This window comes from Salvelinus fontinalis, unplaced genomic scaffold (genome assembly GCF_029448725.1).
Source record: "Salvelinus fontinalis isolate EN_2023a unplaced genomic scaffold, ASM2944872v1 scaffold_0646, whole genome shotgun sequence".
Classification (NCBI taxonomy): domain Eukaryota; kingdom Metazoa; phylum Chordata; class Actinopteri; order Salmoniformes; family Salmonidae; genus Salvelinus; species Salvelinus fontinalis.
The window spans coordinates 101522-111984 of NW_026600855.1; the positions used below are offsets into that span (position 1 = coordinate 101522).

The 10463-nt window shown below is 40.0% G+C and overlaps 2 protein-coding genes across 3 annotated transcripts; both read left to right on the forward strand.

Annotated features, from left to right (window-relative positions):
* The first annotated feature begins 1786 nt into the window (after positions 1 to 1786).
* LOC129846906 (uncharacterized) lies at positions 1787 to 7704 on the forward strand. Its single transcript, XM_055914719.1, has 8 exons — positions 1787 to 1905; positions 2998 to 3045; positions 3448 to 3500; positions 3643 to 3724; positions 3903 to 3972; positions 4138 to 4249; positions 5667 to 6645; positions 7398 to 7704. The coding sequence occupies exons 3-8, from the start codon at positions 3486 to 3488 to the stop codon at positions 7649 to 7651; spliced, it is 1512 nt and encodes a 503-aa protein (XP_055770694.1). The 5' UTR covers positions 1787 to 1905; positions 2998 to 3045; positions 3448 to 3485; the 3' UTR covers positions 7652 to 7704.
* A 382-nt stretch (positions 7705 to 8086) lies between these two features.
* Positions 8087 to 10439, forward strand: LOC129846905 (protein transport protein Sec16A-like). 2 transcript variants are annotated; one of them, XM_055914718.1, is made up of 5 exons: positions 8087 to 8516; positions 8619 to 8675; positions 8780 to 8873; positions 8973 to 9146; positions 10223 to 10439. In XM_055914718.1, the coding sequence occupies exons 1-4, from the start codon at positions 8331 to 8333 to the stop codon at positions 9143 to 9145; spliced, it is 510 nt and encodes a 169-aa protein (XP_055770693.1). In that variant the 5' UTR covers positions 8087 to 8330; the 3' UTR covers position 9146; positions 10223 to 10439. The 2 variants fall into 2 exon arrangements, with proteins under 2 accessions (XP_055770693.1, XP_055770692.1); XM_055914717.1 differs by lacking the exon at positions 10223 to 10439 and adding an exon at positions 9267 to 9997.
* The last annotated feature ends 24 nt before the right edge of the window (positions 10440 to 10463 follow it).

The window sequence follows — 10463 nt, forward strand, 5'->3', positions numbered from 1 at the left end:
CAAAAATCCCTGAAATCATTATCTTCTTAGCTACTTCTTTGCTACATTGTCTAAGAAAAGATCCATATTGGAAGTTGGCTGGGCTGATGTATACAGATTCAGATAAAACTGGGAAACATGCTGAGAGATTTCTTTTGGATTTTCATTGGGAGTATTATTAATCATTAATTGACATATGGAAGGAAGTCTTTTCGCCTGGCCTTTTTTCTAAATTAAAGAAATATCTTTAATCATCTTGCTCTTACAAACCCTCCCCGGGCCTTTTCCTCGTAGAAACAATCTAACTGCATTTGCAATGATGATAGGTCCAGTAATTCCTGATTAGTTAGTTCCCTTTTTTTAGTTTAATCCATTATTCCCTTTATGATGTCATATTCTTTCTCTCTCTTGGCACGAGCAATTTCTTTTCCCATTGAAATAGCCAAAAGCCTTAATCAAATTTCCTTAGCTCCCAGTATAATATATATTAGCTCCCAAACATATTCATAACACAGGCACAACTCCTGTATTTATCATTAATTCCTGCTACTTCCTTCTTAAATACTTCATTCTCTAGTAAAGTCTTGTTCATTTTCCAGTAACCTTTAACTTTTTTGGGTTGACAAACCATGCATATTTATCTTTATTGAGATCCCGTTGTGGTCTGTTAAAATCCATGGTTCAATCGAGACTGTATCAACCTTGTCAGCAATATCTTCAGATATCAGCCAGAAATCAATACGGGATTGTATAGATAAATCTTTGGTACTCCATGTAAACATAATCTTATCTGGGTTCTTATGTCTCCAAATATCTAGAACACCTAACCTTAGACATATATTCCTTATCTCACAAACAGAATTGCTATCCATAGGAGGCCATCTATCTAGATTATCATGTAATACTGTATTAAAATCTCCACCCCATATTACTTTGGCCAATTGAAATTTAGACATCATTTAACTTATTTTCCTCTCAATGTCTCTAAATAAAATACAGTTACTTGACTTGTTATTGGAAGCTTAAGTATTTACAACAATGAATTGAACATGGTTAACATCTGCCAATAGTATAATCCATCTCCCTGTATTATCTGCTTCATGACTCAATATATGAGCCTTAAAGTTGCCTTTTAAAATAGGGACACCTGCTGACCGATTAGTACCAAATGAAAACCAAATGTCATTCATATCATCACCATTGACACTTCCAAAACGCAGTATCTGTGCAACAGGCATGAGTTTCTTGAATGAAATAAATCGGCACTCTTACCCTTACAATACAAAAATAAAGATCTCCTTTTCAAAAAATGACAGATTCCCCTGGCATTAATAGAAAAAACAGAAATGGACATTTACGATCAAAGTGACTATATGAAGAATATTAAACTTGTATACGTTCACATGAATCGGGTTCTCATAAAAAGAAAAGGTCTTACTAGTTGCAAATAAAAACATACCTTTGCACCACGTAAGTGGTTGATCTAAATTATATATATTTATACAATTCCAAATAACATTGTACTATAGATTGGTAAAAACGAATAGCCATTAAGCTAACATTAAGTGTCAGTGCGAATTTCCCTGCCATAAAAAATATATATATATAAAAAAAGTTTGGCTCACACAAACAATGCTCTTTCCTCAATAAATATCTAGTTTTATCAAATTAGCAAATAAAACTCAGTCCTGCACAACTCACTTGACAAGTCCAGCAGTCAACAAACTAGGCGTCAGCGCGAATTTCCCTTCCATTAACAAAAGCCTTAGCTCCCGCAAAGTATCCCCTTTTCCCTTCCTTCCTTGCTCTCTCAGTTATCGGCCACAGACGATTCAGAGCTTCTTTGTCAAATGGAAGCTGCTCCTTGGTTGGGGTATTCGGTTATGAATCGCATTCACCCCCCTTTTTTACACTGCAAGCATATGAGTGAGTTTCAACAATGCCTCTTTTCTCCTTGGAAGTTTCAACATCTATTATCTCAGCAACAGTTTGGTCATGTCCTGATTACATGCTACTAGCTATGGAGACGTTAGCAGGCTAATTTAACTACACACGCTGACACTTTTCGATAGCTAGCTTGTTCGTTGGAAATAGTCAAAAATATATGTCAAAGGTTTGATTAATTACAAAAGTATTCATTGTATGGTTAGATATCATTTTTTGTGTAAAAAAAATATTGCAACTGCAGTCTAAAACTATAAACTTTGTGAGAAAACCCCAAAATTGTTCCTCAGCTAGAAATGTTACTCCCTCTCATGTCGCAATCTTTACCATATCACTGATTTCATGGAGCTCTCCTGCTCATCAATTACTTCACAAAATCCCGCAAACGTGAAAGTGTCAGAAATAAACATTGCGAGATTGTACATATGTGTGAGTCAGAGATTTGAAAGCAGACGCTTTCATCCAAAACGATGTACAGTAATCCGTACATACATTTTACGTTTGGTTGGCCCAGGGAAATTAGAGTTTTTCGATCTTTTCGAAGCAATTTTTGTATATCTTTCTTTGTAGTGCTGTATGTATTCAATCATTTCGAATTGATCACTTCCCACTGGGTACATACATCAATTCAATGTTTATTCCACGTTGGTTCAACGTAATTTAATTGGAATTACATTGATATTGTGTCACAGTGAATTTTATAATCTGCAGTCAATTTAATTATGTTTTCATGTGCCATGATTCTGACATTTTACATATGATCCTCATAGGATTAGGCTACACAATTACAGTGGTGCAGTAAATGTAATCTCAATTCAATACGATGTGCATATACTGTACATATAGCCAATATAGCTATTAAACACATGTTCAGTGACTAATCTGTGACGCAAATGGCCTAATATGTTTGTGACGTTCCATGAAACCCACTGTATTGTTTAAAACTCGATTCTGATTGGCTTGCAGGTCATTCTACAGTGTAAATTATAAATGAAAACGTGCTTTTATAGCAGTGTTACAGATACACAATACCGAGCGTGTCTCAACCCGTACCGTGCTTTTATCTACCTAAAGGTATCTTCACGCACAACTGGATAGGCCTTTTGGATACGCTTGTCCAAGGTAAGGATATGCGTCAAGCTATAGCCTACTTTTAATGTTTTAGTTCCGAATTTAAGTTACTCCAGTCAAGTGATTCATCGTAAAAGTTTGTTGTTTTGACTGAGCAGTCCAATGGCCAATAACATACATAGATTATGCATTAGGCAATGCACAAGTCAGTGTTTAGGTCAGAATATATAGTTGCTACTTCCGTCAACTCAAGTTACTCAATTCAAGTGATTAATCGTAAAATTGAGTTGTTTTGACTGTCAAAACAAATAACTTTGATGGAATATTCAAAATTATAATGGCAATTATGAATCACAAATTCACAACATTACTTGCATTTCAATGATTCATCCAGGCCCAAGACATAAAGTTGCCTGAAAGCTGTGTAACAATCATTCCATTGCTGACTCATAGGATGGTAATCACGTACATGATTGGCTTAATCTAGAATCATGGATACCTTTCATGTGAGTACACACACCATTTTTTGTTTTTGTTACATATCTCAGAAGGAAGATACCTCAATATCTGGAAGCACTGTCTCATGTACAATTGTTAATGCTATCTCTGAAATGTCTAACAAAATGTTGACTTGATCGTTTCATCAAGACCCTCTCATCACAAGATGGAACTAGTGGTCAACATTGGGACAATGCAGCCATAAATAACATGGACCAATATTTTAATGGAGGTAAGCACTACACTTCTGATGGGTTTAAAGATTGTATTACATTATCTAAAAGTGAGAAAGTAAACCCTAGCTGTTATTCTTTTCACAGGGAAGGACAATCCCCATTATGCCATGAATGTTTCATTGCTGAACAACCATAGATATGTTTCCTCTAATTTGGCTCCCGTTCCTCCAACAGTGAGCAAGACCTGCCAGCAGAGCTCACTGGAGCAGGGAGACATCCCGTCATCCTTTTGGCACCTGACAAAGTACACTTTTCTTCTTCTAAATAACACTATAGTAACATCTTCTGCACAAAGTTACATTCCTAATAAGATTGGTGTTAAGTGAGAAAGAATTCTAAAGATGGTCCAATGGGCATGGTCTGAAGCCTCTCGTCATCTCAGTATGTTGAACCACCTGATTTCTTGCAGGCTTGAGATTCAAATCCTGCTGAACGATGTTAAGCATTCGATTAACCACATGCAGGGGACGCTGAACACCATGCAGGGGCAGTGTATTGAGTTGCAGACTGCCATGTCTAAGGTAGTGTCAGATGAGTCTCAGATACAGAAGAATAAGTCTATGATGGTATGGTGATAATGATTGAGATGGTGATTATAATAATGATGACTAGCGGTACCCCACCCTACGGGCAGTAAATCATTGGATCTGATTAATTCAATCAATTCAATCTTTGAGGACTGCAACCATAGAAATACAATTTATTTACACTAATAATAAGCTATTGTCAACTTCCCGTCTATGCTTATCTTGCTCATTGCTCACTGTCAATTGCTCACTGTTACCCTATGTGTGCAACTATTATTGATTTCTCACAGAAAAATCATTTGGTTTCAAATGTACATGGGGCCATGTAAATAATTGTTAGGCTACTCATTTTGAATCCACCGGTGGCAACTTGTGTGACCATAAAAGTCTGTGTGCGATTGGACACAGTAAAATTATTTGGTTACTGACCGGCCCTACATTATAGAAGGCCCTTCAAGTCGGAACTAGGAAATTCTGACATTTCTGACTCGCTAACTCGTTATGGAGTGATGATTTCAAGTTTCCCACTTGTGAAGTATCAGAATCAACCAGTAGGAAGCTTTACACTGATAACTTACATTCATTTTAACTCTGAGCTTCCAAGTTTCCGATTGCATGTTAATGCGTCAATAATTGCCATGGTAATTTTGAATGTCCAGTCAGTGAGCATTATGGGTAATTATCCTACATACTTACATCAAATACTTTATGATAGCATCATCTCCTGTAGTAACAGTGCCATTCCAAACACAATAAATGTGAAAATTAACAAAGATACAAAATATTGCTAAAGTGAAGAAAATCAGCTCAAAATTGTTGGAGGAAATGCCCCTGCAGCGGGGAGGCTTACGGTATTATAATATATTGTAGATAACATTAATATAATTTGTGTATTTACAGTATCGTACACATACAAATGAAAGTATATGCTAGGGATTGATCTACACTGAGTGAACAAAACATTAAGAACACCTTCCTATTGAGTTGCCCTCCCCCTTGGTGGTGGACCATTGTTGATACTCAGGGAAAACTGTTGAGCGGGAAAAACCCAACAGCATGGCAGTTCTTGAGACAAACCGGTGCGCCTGGCACCTACTACCATACTCTGTTCAAAGGGACTTAAATCTTTGGTCTTGCCCATTCACCCTCTGAATGACACACGTACACAATCCATGTCTCAATTGTCTAAAAATCAATCTTTAACCTGCCTCGTCCCCTTCATCTACAATGAGAAGAAGATTTAACAATGAACATCAATAAGGGATTATAGCTTTCACCTGATTAGTCTATGTCACGGAAAGCGAAGGTGTTCTTAATGTTTAATACACTCAGTGTATGTGTCAATGATGTTATAGATTCCAAGTGGTTGATTTTTTAGGGAATGACTATATTCTCTATATTATACCTGCAGATCATCACAGCAGCCGAAGTTGCTGTGCAGAGGGAGGAGATCCCCCGAGCATCAGGCCTCAACCCGTCACAGAGGGAGGGTATCCTCCAAACAGTCAGTGTCCCTGTACAGAGGGAGGGTATCCTCCCAACAGCCAGTGTCCCTGTACAGACGGAGGGGATCCTCCAAACAGCCAGTGTCCCTGCACAGAGGGAGGGGATTCTCTCAGCAGCTAGCATCACTGCGCAGAGGGAGGAGATCTTCCGAGCATCAGGCCTCATCCCTGCACAGAGGGAGGGGATCCTCCAAACAGCCAGTGTCACTGCACAGAGGGAGGAGGTCCTCCGAGCATCAGGCCTCATTCCGACACAGAGGGAGGGGGTTCTCTCAGCACCTAGCATCATTGCTCAGAGGGAGGAGATGTTCCGAGCATCAGGCCTCATCCCGTCACAGAGGGAAGGGATTCTTCCAGCATCTTCTATCACTGCGCAGAAGAAGAAGATCCTCAGAGCATCAGGCCTCATCCTTGCACAAAAGGAGTTGATCCTCCTGATGGCCAGTGTCACTGCGCAGAGGAAGGGAATCGTCCCAATGGCCAGCGTCCCTGCGCACAGAGAGGGGATTGTCCCAAAGGCAAGTGTCTCTGCTGAGATGGAGGGGATCTTCCAAACAGCCAGTGTACCTGCACAGAGGGAGGGGGTTCTCCCAGCAGCTAGCATCACTGTGCAGAGGGAGGAGATCCTCCGAGCATCAGGCCTCATCCCTGCACAGAGGGAGAGGATCCTCCAGAAGGCCAGCGTCCCTGCGCACAGGGAGTGGATCGTCCCAAAGGCTAGTGTCCCTGCAGAGAGGGAGGAGATCTTCCTCACAACCAGTGTCCCTGTGAAGAATGGACACAATCATCCACAACCACCTCCCATCATCCCCATGGTGGCACCACTGTGGAAATGGGATGGTGGAGCGTGTACTCCACCTGTGGATTTCTATTCCAAGAGAAGAGGTCACTTAAACTTACCTAATTAGTAAAGAGATTACCATTGTGATAGCTTGATAATAAGTTGTGATAGGTTAAATGTATGGCTCATGTGAGTGTATATCTGTAATAATTTCATGCATTTTCTACATAAAACAGGTTTAGCTCCATTTTACTTTGACATTTTAGTCATTTAGCAGACGCTCTTATCCAGAGCGACTTAAAGTAGTGAGTGTATACATTTTCATACTCCAGTGAATCTCTCCAGGATTTCGCATGGATTCTTTTGATATTTGCGGATAAATATTTTGCAGCAAAATTATGACATTTTGCATAGCAATATGCAATTGTTTTGTCCAATTAGTTGCAAAAATGCGCTGACAAGGGAAAAAACTGTGTTGATGTGTGGCTTGATTGAACCATATTATGCAGTAAATGTGCGGTGATTGGTTGAAATTGCGAGCCCTCTTTTTGTACTGTGGTAATGGGTCAGTTCTATGCGATAATATTGTGATGATGTGACTATTTTATGCAGAAATAGTTTGGCGATTGGTCAAATTTGTAAGCCCTCGCATAATATGCAGGGAATTGTTGATTTTGCAACCAAAACAATGCGATCGCAGAATCCTGGAGTAACCTCCCTGTAATCCCTGTGACTGCGTGTAGGTTAAGATTGGGTTGTAACAGAGTATCAGAGCCAGACATTTCTACCTGTCAGCTAGTAATTGTTCTGTATGGTGACATGAGCAGAGTGGCCTGACTTCTCCCACTTATTACAGATGTCCGACTTAGATATGTTGAGCATCCTGCTATGATGTCCATCACCAAGCCGGAACACTCCGAGGCCACTTCTCAGTGCCAGACTGGCAGCCGTCCGGTGGCTGAGCCCGAGACCCCTGCTGTTCACAATAACAGTGGAGGCTGGCTCAGCTGGGTTTTTGGGAGGGGAAGATTTAATAAGAAGGAGGTTCATCTACCTGAGGACAAAGACAGATCTGTAAGGAACTGGTTCTTAACACTATATTCTATGTAGAGACAATTGAGTGGATAATTTTTTTTATTGTGGCTTGCTTCACATTGCTAACATCTTCTTCCTCAGATTGTCTGGGATCCAGAGCGACTTAAAGTAGTGAGTGTATACATTTTCATACTCCAGTGAATCTCTCCAGGATTTCGCATGGATTCTTTTGATATTTGCGGATAAATATTTTGCAGCAAAATTATGACATTTTGCATAGCAATATGCAATTGTTTTGTCCAATTAGTTGCAGAAATGCGCTGACAAGGGAAAAAACTGTGTTGATGTGTGGCTTGATTGAACCATATTATGCAGTAAATGTGCGGTGATTGGTTGAAATTGCGAGCCCTCTTTTTGTCCTGGGGTAATGGGTCAGTTCTATGCGATAATATTGTGATGATGTGACTATTTTATGCAGAAATAGTTTGGCGATTGGTCAAAATTGTAAGCCCTCGCATAATATGCAGGGAATTGTTGATTTTGCAACCAAAACAATGCGATCGCAGAATCCTGGAGTAACCTCCCTGTAATCCCTGTGACTGCGTGTAGGTTAAGATTGGGTTGTAACAGAGTATCAGAGCCAGACATTTCTACCTGTCAGCTAGTAATTGTTCTGTATGGTGACATGAGCAGAGTGGCCTGACTTCTCCCACTTATTACAGATGTCCGACTTAGATATGTTGAGCATCCTGCTATGATGTCCATCACCAAGCCGGAACACTCCGAGGCCACTTCTCAGTGCCAGACTGGCAGCCGTCTGGTGGCTGAGCCCGAGACCCCTGCTGTTCACAATAACAGTGGAGGCTGGCTCAGCTGGGTTTTTGGGAGGGGAAGATTTAATAAGAAGGAGGTTCATCTACCTGAGGACAAAGACAGATCTGTAAGGAACTGGTTCTTAACACTATATTCTATGTAGAGACAATTGAGTGGATAATTTCTTTTATTGTGGCTTGCTTCACATTGCTAACATCTTCTTCCTCAGATTGTCTGGGATCCAACTCTGCACAGATGGGTTAACAAAACTGAGCCCAAGGCTGAGGTACACACTTAAATTCAATGAAATTAAAAACAGTGAACAACCATTGCATTTCAACTGTGATAATATTACTAACAATTTGGAAAATGTGTTGATGTGTTTTACAGAACAAGTGTGTACCACCACCTCCACCGATGGGGACATATGGATATCAGGGGAACACTGGCCCCAAAGGAGTGAATCCTTACTCTATGAAAGCAGGTGAATATTGCTTTAGAATTCATGTGGTTTAACCAAGACTGTGTCAGCCGATCATAGATGTCCCTGGTGGTCTCCTGCTAACAGCTTTCCCACTACCAGCAGGTCTATGGGGCAGCAAATACCCTACAATACATTACAATGATGGGACCAACTCAAAGCCTCCAAGCCATGGGCCTGGACTGCTTCCTAGACAGCTCTCTGGCTTGCTCCCTCCTTCACACGTTGACCTCATGGCACCAATGGTTGTGCCACCTGACACTCTACCCTACTGAGGTATGACTCTGGAAAATCCTTCCAAATTGTATCCATTCATCATTAACTGAGATTTTTCTTTAACATAGCAAGTGGCTAAAATAGCAAGGATGTTAACTATTTTTTATTTTTGTCCAACAGGCCATTTGCCCAGAGTGGATTTGCCATACATAGAATTTTTCAGCATTAAAAATCTTCAGCATCAAAAAGTATTAAAAGATGATCTTTTAATTAAATCTCTCCTTTGTGTCCTCATGTTCACATTAATTTGATGTGTTCTATCATCCTTTACAATGCTTATTGCTTCTGCATTATTTTAAGTATATATTATACACATAGACATCACAAAAACATATTTTTGTGCATTTTGGATTTCCTACATTTACTTACTGTACAAACAAGTATATTTTATACATATATTTTTTTTAACTACATTTTTTATGTATTCCATAGACAGAAAGAAATATATTTAGATGCATTTTGAATTCCTAAATGTCAATATTTTATTTTCTGTGTCACGTGTTTATGCCCATTTATGTACATCCTGTGTATGTTACCCTTCCAATGAGCTTATCATATAAACTACAACGCAAAAAGTATGGTTTACTTCACTTTTAATCATGTTAGCACAGGTAACAGCCGTTTACAGTCTTTCTTTAGTTTTTCATTCTTACTCTTCCCAATTCAATTAAACTATATTTCTTTATTTCCCATGGGCTTCACCAGAGTACCCCCTAGTGGCTGGAATACAACTGTATTAAGCCCCTTACAACACCCCCCTGCAAAAACAAAATGTTGTCCCAGTTGCAGCCTAGTATCTGTCTTGTTTTGCACGCTTTGTACAAAATAATAAAATGCAGTACTACAGGATATTTCTTAACGTAGCTCTTTTTTTAGCTAGCTATAACTGGCATGTTCACGTATCGCCAACCAGCATCAAACTGACCATGACCTAACCATTTGGGTGGTCTTAACCAATCATAGCACAGTATAATATGGCGGCAAAATGCATCCAATTATAATTCAGTATGTTTACACATATGGATATTACAGTATCCAAACTGATATGCCATTTTTAGTTTTTTTTTTTTAAACAGCGGGACATCGCCCTCACCTTTGACCAGCTGGTGGACCTGTCCATTCGGCTGGATAACCTGCTGGCTACCCAAAGACGTCCAGACCTCTGCGACCATCTGTGGCCGCAGAGGTCACACTGCCGGTCAGTGCCGGGTTTGTTCCTCTGGGGGTCGAGGCAGCAGGCAGGGCACTCTGGCGTCACCCCAGGTGAGCCGGCACCATTCTCACCCAGAGCCCTCTGTTGCACACATGTTTTTGTAT